Source organism: Schistocerca serialis, chromosome 1, assembly GCF_023864345.2.
Source record: "Schistocerca serialis cubense isolate TAMUIC-IGC-003099 chromosome 1, iqSchSeri2.2, whole genome shotgun sequence".
NCBI lineage: Eukaryota > Metazoa > Arthropoda > Insecta > Orthoptera > Acrididae > Schistocerca > Schistocerca serialis.
In genome coordinates this window covers 729,087,461-729,104,232 of record NC_064638.1, presented here as the reverse complement: position 1 = coordinate 729,104,232, position 16,772 = coordinate 729,087,461, and the positions used below count along the sequence as shown (strand labels likewise).

Below are 16,772 nucleotides of genomic sequence, written 5' to 3'. Positions count from 1 at the left end.
TAAGAAGGGACTGCAGGTTAGTTTGAATCACAGGCATGGGATGTTGATGGCAGACACTGTATGTAGAAGTGTGAGACAGCTGCTGTAGACCTTCACTAACATACTCCTTTCTGTCAAGTACTACAATGGTAGATCCTTTATCTGCTGGGAGGATAATGATGGAGTCATCAGCTTTTAGGGAATTCTGCAGAGGACAGATTAGGGTGATACTGTAGGGACCTGAGGAAGGGGTGTGAAGCAATGCTGGGTGTGAGGAAGGCTTGTAAGGGATGATTTTGACATAGTGGTGGTGTATAAAGTTGAGATCATGGTCTGAACTGTTCAACACACGATTCAATGTGAGGTTTGCTGTTGGAAAGGTTTTGGGATTGGGTTGTAAAGTGATATTTCCAATGGATATTAAGTGTGAAGGAAAGTAGGTCCTTCAACAAAGCAGGGTGATCAGATGCAAGTTTAGGGCTGAAAGTGAGGCCCTTAGATAATACAGATAAGTCAAGAGTGCTTTAGACGAGAAGTTATGCACATTGTACTGTTGTGATTGGTTCTTGGGATTATGGGTTATTCTTGGTCTGGAGGCGGAGGTGAAGGCTGTGCAATGTTAAGGAGATTGGCCAAGCTCAGCCTGTAGGAGAGGAGTGGTGGTTGATGGTGTGGTTGATGGTGTGGCTGATGGTATGGCTGTTTTGGGAGCTGCAGAGGGACAGGAAGGGAAATACCACTGTTCAGGTAGTTTAGGAGAAGATGGGACAGCTTTTTGAGGTGAAGTCTGGCATGTTGTTGCAGTTTGAAATTGGCTTGGCAGATGATACCATTCAAGAAAACATGAGGGGCAGATAACTGCAGGATTTTGTAGAAAGAGAGAAACCTGGTAAAGTGGAAATTTGCTGATGCATATAGGTCACAGATTAGTCAAGGAAGAGCAAGATATTTTCGTACCTGAAAATGTGAAAGAGCCCACCATTTCTTCTGTCTCAACATTTCTTCACTGAACTACCCTTTGCTTCCCTCTATTTTATTTTTCTACAGCTTTCATTGTCTTTCCCGTCTATTTTTCATTGCCCCCTCTCACCTCTGTTACGTACAATGCACTTGGCTTCTCATGCTTATTAACTCATGCACGATGTTTTAGTAGTAATCTCTGTCTGCATATCACCTTGTCTTCCACCTTTAAGCTCTCAGGTTTTCAAATCTCGTCTGATGCAGACCACAGCAATCAGTCTTTCCTTCTTATCCCGTATGGTAAGTGTCCCCCGACCCACAGTTCTGGGTGACTTTCCCAAAATCTACTCCTTTTCCTAGATCTCTCCAGTCCTTCTCCCCTTCATCCTTCTTCCTTCCTCTTCACCCCTTCTGCCTGAAGAAGGAGCCACTGGCTCTGAAAGCTTGGCAATTACAACAGTCATTTATGTGTGTGTTCTGTTGCCAATTGGTGAGTAGATATTTAACTATCCAATTTAATACTTTTGTCAGTAACTGATTGTTTTCATTGTTATATTAGATAGCATAAATTGACACACAATCCATCAGCTACAGCAGAAAACATTGGATTATATAAAAAATCTCACTGTGATACAAAAATAAAGTTATGTAACCTGTGTTATTACAAATTTACATGTGTCACAAAATATGTCATAAACATGCTCTTATGAACATCTTTTACTCAAAAATGTCTTTCTCCCTCTCCTAGCCTATATTTCAGACCATAGGTAGAATTCAAAAGTGAAGAACGAGTATGTATAGAAAAGTGTGTAGGGTTACGGGAGACCTTACCTGTACCTAGGGCAGGGACTTCCAGGTGCAGGCTCAGGAGGTGGGTCCCCCTCATCCTCTTCCCATTCAGCCTCCCCGCTGCTCCCAAACACCAGACGCGGTTTCCGCGTCTGTGGGGTCAGGCTGCCCACTGCTCCACAGAGATCGAGGAAATTTGGCCTCAGGGGCTTGACAGGCTCTCCCACACTTCCTGCTGTTGATGAAAAGCTGCTGGCATGCCCTCTGGCCCGTGTGGAGTCGGCATCAGCATCGGCACTGCTCGAACATGTCAGTGTGTTGCTGTTGTTTTGTGAGTGCTCCTCAGACGAGTCTGAAGTACTCGTCTGACTCTGACTCGATACCATGTATTTTTGACCAGCTGGCATTCCTGATGGGCATTGAAGAGTATGAGTTTGCATATTTGTCTGATTTGCACATTAGAGAATAAGCTACAATTTTTTGTTATTTATTGTACACTTTTAAAAAACTGAAATATTATTATTTCTAAAAAGTACCAGAAAACGATTGATCTTTTTTACTACAAAGAACATAAAGCAGTATGCATTGGACTGGGTGTGTGGAGCACCCTTTCTGCTATATACACTTTTCTGTATTAAATTTTGCACCAATCACCCACGTGAATAAAATTTTACAAGATAAAAGTGGTCTAAAGTATGTCATATACACCCACATATGGACAGAAGTGAGAGGGGTTTTCCAAGAGACACAAAGAGGTGTTAGAATGGGAAGTATTCACAAACAGAGTGAAAATAAAAGTGGGACTGTGATACTGTGCTATTGATGTAACCTAAAATCACAATGTTCCTCTGGAAATATAACAAAAACTTATGACTATTTACGCCATCTATTTTTTGCTCTAATCTTTTATGGTACTGGAATGCAGAACTGGGCTTCATTTTCTCCAAGACATGCATATCATGATCTTTACAAACAACAATGAATGAATCTTCTGGCATATGTTTAACACTAAACACTTTGTCCTGGTATGTGGAATGAGGAGAAAGAAATACAGAGCAAGTATTACAAAGTGTGCTTAAACTGAAATTTCTATATTACTAAACAGCTAACTTGTGGCACAGTCCCAGTTACAGTTGCCTAACAGCTCCAAGGAGCAACAAAAATTTGATTTTCAATATTTCATAAAATTACTGACTGAATTTAAAACTTTAAAATGCTGTCATAACCTACTTGTTAAGAGCTACAACCATGTGTTAAAATTTTAGCACAATATGTCATTAATTACAGTTAGGAACGGTTTATATGTCTTTCGACAACATAACTCATGGCACACAAGTTACCCAGAATATATTCATCCAGTACATTAGAATGAGAGCACTTACTGTCTTCTGACCAAGCTTTACACTTAATTTCAAACCTCTCAAACCATTTTTTCCCCAACATTCCCCGCACAAAATGATGAAAGGAAGAAAGTTTACAGCATACTACATTTTCACTGTTCATGCAGTAAAACAACAGCATCAGGTACATTATGTTCACAACATCTGCAGATGGTTCATTCTATTCACAACATTTGCAGATGGTATCCAAATATACCACTGAATATAATGGAAAATTGTATCATTGCACAACACTTACTTTGGGAGATATGATATTTTATACGTCTACATCTACATCTATAATCTGTAAATCACTGTGAAGTGCACAGCAAAAAGTACTTCCCATTGTAACAGTTATTAGGGTCTCTTCGTGTTCCATTCACATATGTAGTGCAGGAAAAAAGATTGTTTATATGGCTTTGTATGTGCTGTAATTAATCTGACCTTGTCCCCATGATCCCTGCGCAGCGATACATACGGGGTTGAAGTGCATTCCTAGAGCCAATATTTAAAGCCAGTTCAGTTTCTTCAGTATCTCTTTGACCCTCTGCCACAGGTCAGGGAAATGTGTGACCATTTGTGCTGCCCTTCTCTGTATACATTCAATATCACATGTTAGTCCTATTTGGTACAGGTTCCACGCACTTGAGCAATACTCTAAAATGGGTCGCACGAGTGATTTGTAAGCAATCTTCTTTGTAGACCGACTGCTTTTTTCCCAATTTTTTACCTATGAAGTTAAGTCTACCACCTGATTTGCCCATGTGATCATTCCATTTCATATCTCCCCAAAGTTTTACACTCAGATATTTGTACAAGTTGGGTGATCCAACTGTGTCTCATTGATTTTAGAATCATATAGTCCCAAAATTTTTTTTGGTTTTATGAAGTGCACAGAAGGATCTGACAAGGTAGTTCTAGTCTTTTAAGAATTGGGGAAGAGATTTACTGGTGAAGGACTATTTCAATATTAAATGTAGCATAACAGCAAAAAAATTATACAGTTTTCCTGTTGGTAGTTTTATCTACTTCACTGCTGCTGGAACAAGCTCAGTTGAACTATGATGGAAAAGGAATTCAGCAGTGGCCTTGTTGATAAAAAAAACTGCCTTGGATTCATCTGAATCAGCTGAGGGAAACAGCTGGTAACTTAAATCAGCAAGTTTGCCTCAACTCCATAAAAGGCCAGACTGTGACAGAGTGTCAAACTACACACTGTTTGGCAGCACAAATTTCGAAATACACCATAAAAAATAACTATACATTTATTTACCTCTTGAAAGTCCTCTAAGATAACAGAGAAATTATACTTGGATGTTGCTTAACACAAGGAGAGGAACTAAATCACATTACAAGAGAAATGATCCAGTGAGAGTGTTAATGAATGACAATGCAAAACTAAAATCAACAGATAATAAAAATTTATGCATAAGAACTTTTTAATTTTTTCTCATTTCTTTTCTTATTCTTACTTTCAAGTGTTGCAGCTTTGTTTTCTGAAGGAGAAGATCTTGTGAGATGACGTCTGCGTGGTGAAGAGCAGGGAGAAGAATCAGCTGACACTCGGCGCAGCCTGCTACCACTGTAGCTTGATTCGCCAGGTGACATCTTTCGCACTGCTAAGTCCGTAAGCATGTCTCTTGCTTCTTTCCTGAAATAAAATGTTAGTTACATGTTGCCATAAAAAATAGCAAATGACATTTATTAATGAAGTGAATTTTCTTGTGTATCTTACCTTCAATTCTTTTATAGGATTTTCAAACAATTCTTGTTGTCTTTATAGGATATTCAGTATTTGTGAGACCATCGAACATGCAGTTAATAATAATGACACTGAACAGAAAACTATTGCAAAAACTATTTGCTCTATAATAAGATAAGTAAAATATTACCCCTTCAGTTCCACCCTTTAGTGCATATGTTTTATACTCTAAGCGTTAAATCCTCGTACACCAAGAGGAACATTATCATATGGCTGCCCTTCAATTTATCAATGATCTGGATATCCTGGCGCTCACCCAGATAAAAAGTAAAAAGTGCTGATATGAACTGGAGTACAGTATAATGAAGACCAATAATTTCACTATACTAGAACAGATCAAAGCTCTTCCATTCTGCAGTCATTCTAAATATACTCTCATAGTTCTATGCTATGCTATTATGTTCAAATTTATACTGTGAAAATCAGTTTTATTTTCAGTAGTACTGTTTCATTATTTAACATATATTGTTAATCACTGGAAGCTATGAATATTCTGACACATACTGGCCAGTATTTTTGTGCATTCATGAAGATTAATTTAATATCATATAAATGAAAATTTGGAGTAGGTATTAAAATCCATAGAGAAGAAATAAAAACTTTGAGGTTCACCAATGACATTGTAATTCTGTCAGAGACAGCAAAGGACTTGGAAGAGCAGTTGAACGGAATGGACAGTGTCTTGAAAGGAGGATATAAGATGAACATCAACAAAAGCAAAACGAGGATAATGGAATGCAGTCGAGTTAACTCGGGTGATGCTGAGGGAATTAGATTAGGAAATGAGACACTTAAAGTAGTAAAGGAGTTCTGCTATTTGGGGAGCAAAATAACTGATGATGGTCGAAGTAGAGAGGATACAAAATGTAGACTGGCAATGGCAAGGAAAGCATTTCTGAAGAAGAGAAATTTGTTAACATCAAGTATAGATTTCAGTGTCAGGAATTCGTTTCTGAAAGTATTTGTATGGAGTGTAGCCATGTATGGAAGTGTAACATGGACGATAAATAGCTTGGACAAGAAGAGAATAGAAGCTTTCGAAATGTGGTGCTACAGAAGAATGCTGAAGATTAGATGGGTAGATCACATAACTAATGAAGAGGTATTGAATAGAATTGGGGAGAAGAGGAGTTTGTGGCACAACTTGACAAGAAGAAGAGACCGGTTGGTAGGACATGTTCTGAGGCATCAAGGGATCACAAATTTAGCATTGGAGGGCAGCGTGGAGGGTAAAAATTGTAGAGGGAGACCAAGAGATGAATACACTAAGCAGATTCAGAAGGATGTAGGTTGCAGTAAGTACTGGGAGATGAAGAAGCTTGCACAGGATAGAGTAGCATGGAGAGCTGCATCAAACCAGTCTCAGGACTGAAGACCACAACAACAACAACAACAACAAAAACATGAAAAGATAAAAATATATGTTGAGATTAATAAAAAATCAATATGATGGCAGGAAAAATGTATCAAGTATTTTATGTGCTGCTAAATTCACATAATAGACACTCATTTTAATGGTGATGAATTCATTCACTTGCTAAATTTCATTGTACAATTCTAACCTTAAGAGAGGCTTTGGTTTAAATGGCTTCTCCTCCTCAGTTGGTGAAAGAGCAGATACTGGAGTCTGGCTCTCATCACGATACAAACGTAATTTGACAACATCGCCACACTGTCGTAGGAACATTACTGCTTCTTCATGACTCATTGGAGATATATCCACATCGTTTACCTGAAATGGGAAATTTTACAGCTTGTTTTTGTGTCATTTTACAACTCCATAGCCATAACACTGTAGATAGATAAAGTAAGGTCAAAGAAAAAGAATACAGTTGTTTCTATCAGTAAGGGACATTTACTCTCTCTAAAAAATGTCTGCTGGCTTTCACAGTGTGGAGACTGCCTGCAGCATGTTATTTCACCAAACTCTGCAAAACACTTACATTAAATGATGCCAAATAACAATGAATTTATATATTATGTATTAATGTGCAGCTGGGATAGTCACCCAACTGAAACATGACTCCTGATATCTAAACCTCATTGGAGACAGAGTGTCTTTCCCTTAAATACAAAGAATGCATACCTTTAAAAGACTAAATTGTATTGAGAATTTCACCAAGACAAACTGAATAAAGGGGAACAAAAAATATCATGATGTTAAAAAAAAAAAAAAAATGTAAAGCTGTTATCCCAACATACAGCACCGAACACCCTTTCAGGACTTAATGATAAACATACACTACTGAAATTGGGAACAATGGCAAGGAGGAGGATAACTATCATGGACTGACAAGTTGAGGGAGAGTCAGGGCAGCATTGAAATTTCCCTTGTCTATGCATGCTAAATGAAACAATGATTCTTTATTACTTCCCAGCTTTCAGTTCCTTTACTCTCCCAACCCCACTTTTGTGCTATTCATTACAATTCTTGTTTATCTGCCTCTCAATCCATCTTCACTTCTCATACTTTTCTTCTGTCATCTCTGGACTGAAGCTGACACAGTGATTACCAATGTACTGTGTTTGACTTCATACTCTGACAACTCCCTTTTCATCTCTCTCTCCCATCATCCTCACAATGAGTGTATCACTCTCAACCTGTTGCTTGAGTGACCTTCCACTCCTCATCAATCCTATCTCTTTTTCTTCAGTGACAAATTACCAAAAACTTCCAAAAGTTAGGAATAGTTTTTTTTCCTACTTTTAATGTTTCTGTTGACAGTTCTGAAATTTCACCTCCTGAAGCTAGTTCCAGGCCAACCAGTCTATGTTCTCGTAATTTTACACTACTGTGCCAAACTGTGGCAAACCACAAACTTGACCATCCAGTGCTGAACATGCTGCACACTACAGCACTAATGACTTCAACAGCTGCTTCACTACATGAGGCATTTGGGTACTCTGTTCCAGCACAAGTTTCTCTGAACTGTACAGGTGCATATGGCCTCTGCAGCATAACCTACAGACTATCAATCCCCCTGGCGTAAACCTTTACTAACTTGTTTCCTCCCTTCACTCCCCCACTCCCCCCTATGTGAGCACTCTCTCTCTCTCTCTCTCTCTCTCTCTCTCTCTCTCTCTCTCCCCCTCTCTCCCCCCCTCCTCCCCCCACATGCTCTACCCTCAGAACCCTCTTTCATTTTACTGTGCACCCTCTGCATCATCTGGCAGATGACCTGCCTCACACTACCCTGCTACCCTGCTACCCTCTCCCTGCCTCATGCATCCTTCCCTATTCCCTACCCTCATCCATCTACACAGGCAACTACTCTCACTGCTACCATAAGCGAGTACATTTGGGTATCTGTGTGACTGTGTTTGTGTGAATGTGTGAATGTGTGTACTCTTACTAGAATTGTTTTCTATTGCACGTTTCTGTGCATGATACACCAATCCTGTATAGGTATGTGATTGTGTATCACATATTTTGCACAATATTTTGCACATTTTTCAATCCAAAAATACCAGTTTACAATGCAATCACCAAGAAAAATAAATTCTCTCTCTCTCTGTGTGCGTGTGTGTGTGTGTGTGTGTGTGTGTGTGTGTGTGTGTGTGTGAGAGAGAGAGAGAGAGAGAGAGAGAGAGAGAGAGAGAGAGAAGACAGATGTGGTGGAGATCTCAGACACTATCCAAAAGAAAAACAGCATTCAGCATTGAAATAGTAAGAATACAAATAATCCAGATACCATTTGGTCTGCTTAATGTAACCAGTCTTTCAAAGTTTTGGCTGAAAATTTACATATACAGATGCCTACAATATCTAGTGTAAAGAATAAAGACTGACCGCAACTATCTTGTCACCAGGCCGAATACGCCCATCTGAAAGTGCAGGTTCACGAACTAATGCTCTGACATAGTGGCCCAGAACACTTTCATCCTCCTTGCGCAGAGTGAAGCCCAGGCTGCGGTTCACCTTGGTCAGCACAATATCAAATTCCTGCAACATCCAAAAGATCCAACCAAATCAGTGAACGTATTTGACAGAAACTTTGTGACCTCACACTTTTTGTAATGATAGCTGTTAGCATGTAATTGACCCATTAAACATTTATTTGAAAGGCATGTTTAGTAAAATAACCTCTGAGCCACAAGAAATTAATGTATTTCATTGAAAGACTCAGATTGTTTTTTCATTGGAGTTCCTGATTTAGATGGGCAGTATTTTGTAAAAGACTTGCACACTGATCTTCATCACCATACAAAAACAATATACACTGATAGTATAACCTTCCTATACTCTTAAGTCACAAACTGCATTAACTTATGGTAAATTGTCCTGTTGGACAGAAATTAAATCGCGTAGATATCAGCTTTCTTGGTAATTTTCTGTCAGACAGGGTGTCCTAAATCCTTAGGGTCAAAATTGTTCAGACATTAGAGTATCATAACAGAACATTTTGAAATAAGGAACTAGTGTTTGGAAAAACATTTCATGTGATGTGAGGTCTTGTATGAACAATGTAAGTAAAGCACATTTTTGGAAACTGCTTCTGCTACAGAACAAATGACTGTCTACCACATCAGTGTTGGTGATACTAGTTTGAAAAAAGTTACACAATTATCTGTGATGTGTCCACAGTGGAATTAACTGCTGTTTACAGTTAACTGCTGGTTGTCAAAAATGGAACAGAACTTCTTACTGGAACTGTCAGATATATGGTTCAGCAAGGCTGGTAAGCCAAACAGTAAATTGGAAAACTCAAGAAAAGGTTCATTGTTGTGTCAGAGAACTGTCCATTGTACTAAACTGAGAATTGTTCACATGGCAGAATATGCAGGGATAGTGGTTGATCCTGTGGGAGAAAGTTCATCAATAAGCACTCATCAGTTTTCCTGAAGTTGCACACCTCAGTGAATAAAGTGCGCAAAGTGAAGATGAAGGTGGAGATTACATACCGTGTAGCAGTTACACCCATATTATAAACAAAGTATGCAGTCAATGGGGCAAATCCAATGTTAAGTTCTGTTAATTGGTTATATAGTGCAGTAGTGTAGTGCAGAATGTGCCTCCACTGACGAGCTGAAGGTTTTCCACCAGGATCCTTCAAGAACTGCTACAAAGACTAAAAACAATACCTTTCTTGCTGACCGGGAAATATTTTGTACATACCTGTGATGTACAAAAAGAATAAAATTCATAGTTCCAAAAAAATCAGTGTCATAGATCCTGTAAACCATATGTGGTAATATTCGATACTCTGAAGTGTCGACTGGAGCATAACTTTTTAGGAAAGAATGGGCATCTCGGCAGAAAGGGGAGCTACAGTATAGCCAGTGTAAGAAGATTCCTGACAGCTGCAGTGTGCTAGGCACAGCTGTTTTTCACCAAACTTCCCTCAACAAATTACGTAACACAATTTTGTAAATGTCTCTGTGGTAAAGACTCTGTGTTGTCGGAGTTGTATAGATGGCTATTGGTTTTGTCTGCAGCCGTTTGCGGTTTATAGCTGAAATCTGGCAACACTACTACCAGGACATCTTCTTTCACTGACTCAAGTTGTAGGCTTCACATTTGGGAGGAGTGAAGTCCAGCTCTCATTGTCTTATCGGATCTTGTGCTCAACCTGTAAGAGGGCAGTGTTTACATGCTAGCTGTTTGTACTGCAGCCTAGGGGCCCACTCCACAAAAATATAAATGAAAACTGATCATTCTGATACTGCTGAGTGGGCCTCCATAAAAGACATAGATGTAAATATTACACATGGGCTTATTTGGTTGGTTCTTCAGTGGGCTGCTGATATGAATTTAGTCAGCATTCACCTCTCAAAACAACACATTTGCTCATTCCAAATTCCAGGTCTGACACATGGCACTTCAGTTGGCAGTACTTAGAACTGCACATATTCACACCAGAGCAAAACACAGCATTTTCTTTCTCTCAGTCATTTTAACAGAAAACATGTAGGTGCCTATATAGTTGTTTTAAAAAAATATATAACCTATTTCTACATGAATGTTATTAGAGTGTCATGTAAAAATATGAAGTAAGCTTGTCAAGAATTTTTCAACATGTTTGCTAAATATGTTTCTCTGTTATATATTATGATCACATTTATATATTACACATAATTAAGAATACATAGCCCATGTCCATCCAACATTTATCGGAGTAATGTGTAAAAGTTTGAAGTAAATTGGTAAAGAACTTTTCAAGATTTTTGGTAACAACGTTTCCCCTTCACATATTACATATGGTTTTATAAAGTATAAGCTGGCATTCCAGTACATATATACTGGAGCCCTACTATTGTATGCGAATGCAACATTGTTTCAGACTTCGAAAGCAATCGCTTAAGAACTTTCTGAGATTTACTACTTTGAACATTTTTATTTATATATGTAGAATGAGCTACCACTCTGATTCCTGCATAGCAGGAGTATCAACATTTTTGTTTTTAAATAGTTGTTCATTGTGATTTTAATAAATCATGTTGAATATGTTAATGATTTCAATTCTTTACATTTTTGATATCATCAATTTACTAAATTTTAAATTTCAAAGCAAAATTTTACAGAATTTAAATAATAAATTTTGAATGCTTTTCATTAGAACACTGATCCAAAATGGTAGTTTTGTGAGTTAGTTATCACAAAAATTTTCTGTGATGTGGCCCGCTGCAGAGATTCAACCTCGTGGTCCATATAACCTAAATACAGCTCTCATTTGTAATGACGTCACAGACATTGGGATACTAAACACTAATCTTCATTCTTTGGTGTAAGCTACTGTCACTCGCAGTTGCCTATTTACAATTTTTTCAGCGTGCATTTTTGCGAATTTATGTTGTCTATGTCGCAGCAGATATAAGGTGCGAGATGTATATGCAGCCCCGAAGTTGGTGGTGGTAGTAGTGGTAGTGGTAGTGGTAGTAGTAGTGTTGGTAGTAGTAGTAGTTTTAATCATTCATAGATGGCTTTTATAAGGATACTGGATGTCTGCACAAAAATATGCTTTCTAGGTATTATCACAATTTGTTGATTGGCTAACAGACCATTCTGTGAAATCCACACATCAATAGCACTTTCCATTTCCGCAATATTTATGGTGCAAGTTTTAGGTGATTCGTCCTGCACGTAAAAGACTATGTCCCGACTGACTCTTCTCACTCACTGACTCGTCATCGTCCAGCCCAGACTGCTAAGGATAAAAATCTGAACTTTGGAGAAGGTGTCAATCTGCTGTAGGCATCGTTTAAGAAAGGACTGTTCAAAATTCTACTACGAAGGGGGTGAAACAGAGGATGATAGGATACTTTAAAATATGTCGCTACTAAGGCAACTTTGACGCTCGAACTATGAAGACTGGCATTTGCTTTTTCATTCAGAAATGAATAAAAATTCATGCTTCAGCATTTTTGGAAATTCAGCCAATAAGGTAGTAAAATAGTAGATGAAAGTTTTTGAAAATAAATTATTAAAGAACTACTAAAGGTTTTTTAGAGATAATCTATGAAAAAATGTACCAGACCTTCAGAAATTAAAAAAAAAACATGGAATTAGGGGTTTTTGGAAAATCCACATCCTAAGGCAGTGAAATAGAGGATGAACAATTTTATGAAATTAGTTCATTATGAAAGCACTTTCAAAGCTAAATATATGAAAATTTGTATTTGGCTACTCTGTTAGAAATAATAAAATATGTTCTTCACTAATTTTTGGAAATTCAACCCCCAATGGGGTGAAATAGGGGCGACAGTATTTAAGCAAATGTTTCGTTGTGTTAAAAATTTTTAAAGCTAAACCTCTGAAAGTTGGTCTTTTATTTCTCGGTAAGGAGATGAACGATTCTGTGGAAATATCACCAAAATGAAAAAGGTCTGATTAACGAAAACCTTGGACTCCAGCTAGCAGAATAGCTTTTTGGTCGAAAGTACTTTCGGAAGGGACCATGCTTTTACGACCCTAAATAGAGAAAAAAGTTTAGGTGTTGCAGTTTGTGAAGAACATAAAAATTCGACTAAACAAAAAGGAAAAATTCCTATGCAGACCATACAGCCTATGCGAGCGAAGCAGCCGACACTAAGCTATTCATATGCACTGAAGAGCCGAAGAAATTGATACACCTGCCTAATATCGTGTAGGGGCTAACCCGAGCACGCAGAAGTGCCGCAACACGACGTGACGTGGACTCAACTAATGTCTGAAGAGTGCTGGAGGGAACTGACACCATGAATCCTGCAGGACTGTCCATAAATGCGTAAGAGTACGATGGGGTGGAGATCTCTTGTTAACAGCACGTTGCAAGGCATCCCAGATATACTCAATAATGTTCGTGTCTGGGGAGTTTGGTGGCCAAGGGAAGTGTTTAAACGAAGAAGAGTGTTCCTGGAGTCACTCTGTAGCAATTCTGGACGTGTGGGGTGTCGCATTGTCCTGCTGCAACTGCCCAAGTCCGTCGGAATGCAAATTCGACATGAACGGACGCAGGTAATCAGACAGGATGCTACCGTATGTGTCACCTGTCAGAATCATATCTACACTTGAGAGGTGGCATGAGCCCCCTCTCATATTTCTATCTTACGATTTTCCTCTCTAATTGCATGCAGTGAAAAGTCGCTATTCCTTCACACGCGGACTTCCCACGCAGCGTCTCTCGTCACCCGGGTGGTCCGGTGACAGGCGGGCTCCGCTGATCTGGAAAGGGTTAAGCCGACGGGTGTGAGGAAGTCGAGTGAATGCTTTGCAGACGCCGATATTGTCAAAAGACACGCCCAGAGGGGTCTGAAGTAGCGGCTGGGCTAGAGGTTCCGTTACTTCGCAGAATCTTAGCGAAAACACTTTCTGGCGGGCTACTAGCAAGGCGTGTGAATGACTTGTGTACCCAGGCAGTTGTGGCGGGAAAATTCCCGCGCTTTCTGCAAAATAGTAACTGTGATTTGCTTGCTCAGGGCATAGCTCCGTGACGTAGCAAAATAAGCGCAGAAATTGGCGCCAAGAATCTCCATTGGTGGAATGGTAGTGCTCCGGCAATGGAGTGGAATTTTCCGCCGGTGTTCGAGTTGCTGATTGGAACGTTTAACCACGGCCACCGTCGTGGGGGCGGGAATGTTGTGTGTTTGACCTGTACGGGTGCTCTAGGTAGTCGGCTCTCGCCTTTCGGTCAAGGACGTCGAAGCAACCAGCCATCGCCTCCGGTACGCCAGATCGTGTTCTGGCAGTTAAGAAGACAGTTTGGTAATGTATGTCCGCAGCACCAGCAGATAGGGATTTTCCTAGGTGATAATCAGAGCTCAGCAGAGCGCACCTGTTCGTCTTTTTCTAACTTTGTTCTGTCTTGAGTAGCAGCAATTAATGTTGGGTTAGCTGTGTGTCTCTCTTAAGATTTGAGTGGCAAGAAATTGGCTCCACATACCACTTCGTCATAAACCTCACAAACTAGTTTAGGGACAACTTCACCTTCACAGCGTTTGTTTGAGTATCCAACTTGAGCCAATTTGATGTATTATAAATGTTTCATGTGTTTTTGTTTATTATTTTGTGTTTAGTCTTAATAAATCATATTGTTATTTTGGACAGACTTTCATTCTGTTAATCGGTAGAGCAACCCATCATTTCTCACTACGTTAATGAAACCTTCCTTTATTTAACTTATTTATCAAATTTAATTATTGCAGGTGCCAAACTCTTTTCTACTCCACCTGCAGGGTTGATTACAGTCAGTTCGCGTATATAATTTTTAATCCATGTGCAACAGCAAAAGTCGGAGTTAGAATAGGGGGGGCTTAGAGCATCATTTACATATGTAGATTCTAGAAGAATTTAGTGTTAAATACACTGCTTGCCCCGGCACCTCGCATAAAATGGCGACCCTGCCAGGATTGGTTCCTGTTGAGGATTCAGTCGCCCAACACACGCCAGCTACACAGTATGTCACGAATATCCAAGTATAAGTCCCTGGTTATTCATCTGTGACAGTCACGAGCAGCACGCTAAATCCCCAACCAGCACATTGGCATGGTAGGCTTTATGCCTGCATTTCTCTCGTCTAGGGCTCCATTGGAGTCAAACGCTCACAGGTTCACCCCGACTTGCAAGACAACGATGCTGGCGCAGCTCTGCAAAAAAACTATACTGCCCATATTCATCCTCGAAATCATGCAATATACCACAATCTTGCAGTGCACTGACGCGTGCCTGCAAGCATTGGTATGAACGTCTCACGAACTGGTTGTGGCCGCTATGGAGCATATCACGACTTCTCAGAACGCTTCTAAGAGCACGTTCTTGTATGCGCCCGTTTGTGCGACATCTTGTCACTCATCTTTATCCCTTAACATGGACACCAGATAGGAAAGGACAAAAACATTGCTCATGGAATGGTAGTGCCTCTTATCGCAACGACAGAGGAGATCGCGAACATAGACAAAAAAAGTTAACAGCAGTAAATTCTTATTCGAGAAAACGCAGCGTGCTAATACTTTAACAATCTTAATCTATTAATGCAACGATTATTGTTCCCCGAAGAAAGGTTCATATATTTGCGTATTCTACTATGTACACCACTTAAACTACTATTATTCCATGAACTTCTTTGTGTGAGAGAAGTGGTGGAGTCCTATGGACTAGTGTCAATCCCTTCTTAGACTCCCCCTCCTCTGACGTGCATTAGGATTTGGAGGTCTAATTTCAATCTCCTGGTTCTCCTGTTGTCCTTGATTTCGCTCTCTCCAATTACGGTCGCTTTGCCGTTCGTCATTCCTCTTGTCCCAGATTGCTTGTCTAGATTGACCCTGTTCCCCGACGTTCTGCTTTCCGTGCCTCTGGTTTCCATAATCTTGAATAGCGTTACCTTGATTTCCGTAACCCTGGTTTCCTAACTGACCAGTGGGATTATGCGATCTGTTGTCGTCTTCCCTTGCTGGCCCGTGGTATTTGTTATTTTGCGCCTTCTTCCTGTCCTTTGCGTCTTGTTTATCGAAGACTACTGCGAGTTCGTGCAGTAGACTCTTGAATGCATCTATGTCAGATCCACACCTCCCGACAAGGGTCTGTTGATACCTAACTGGCAATTTGGCAAAAGCAAAATTTAATGATTTCTCCGTTGCAATATGGATTATCTAAAAACTGATTCTTCTTGAGTAAATCATCAAAAAATTTGGTTGCGCTCCTATGCCCGGACACTTCCAGTTCAGGACAAAATATTATTTCCTCTTTAATCCTGTCTTGCGTATCCTTTGACCAGTAGGTCCGCAGGAATGCACCAACAAATTCCTGATAAGTCCGACACGTCGCTGCCACGCCCCGCATCTTTTCCGCAGCTTGGCCTTCGATGTGTCCACACATGAATTCTAATTTGGCCTGGGTTGGCCATGACGACGGTAATGAATTTGTAAATTGCATCACCCAGCTCTTCGGATGCATCGACCCTCCATTATCTTTGAATTTCTGGAGTTTTAGTATCGACAGGAAGTGATTGTGATCAAAATTCTGTCCGATCCTCGCACTGGTGTTGTCACTTGTTTCCGATACTTGCACGTCTGCTGAGTGTCCTGATCTATCTTGCTGATAACTGTGATGTGCTACGTCTGTATCACAGTGGAAGTGGCATTCAGCATTCACTCTTCTAAGTGGGCTGCAATTATTGGAGCTATTACTCGCTGTTTCTGCGTGTGCATTGTTCGTTCCGCACGCTGTCACTGGGCTAGAGCACGGCGGGCTTTTCCTCGGAGACACAATGCTGTGTACTCCATCATTGGTATCCGAACGCGCAGTGCTCGTGTGCCCGTTTCGCTCTAGTTTTGCTATCTGACTCTCTACTTCTTTCATTCGTTTCGTGATGTTCGTAACCGCAATATTACCTTGAGTCTTTAAGGCCGCTAGGGATTTTGAGTGGACTTGTGTCGCACGTTGCAAGCACCCTGCGAGTTGAGAAGTTACTCTTGCGATTTTCATTGCC

General features: G+C 40.0%; 1 protein-coding gene across 1 annotated transcript in view; it reads right to left on the bottom strand.

Moving 5' to 3' along the window:
- The window catches only part of LOC126427947 (tyrosine-protein phosphatase non-receptor type 13-like), a 723,279-nt gene that overhangs the window by 11,254 nt on the left and 695,253 nt on the right, over window positions 1–16,772 (bottom strand). The window contains exons 6-9 of the mRNA XM_050089870.1: window positions 8,660–8,812; window positions 6,432–6,601; window positions 4,580–4,758; window positions 1,771–2,137 (exon numbers count right to left, since the gene is read on the bottom strand). Of these exons, the coding sequence (XP_049945827.1) occupies window positions 1,771–2,137; window positions 4,580–4,758; window positions 6,432–6,601; window positions 8,660–8,812 (869 nt within the window). The remainder of the gene's footprint in view (window positions 1–1,770; window positions 2,138–4,579; window positions 4,759–6,431; window positions 6,602–8,659; window positions 8,813–16,772) is intronic.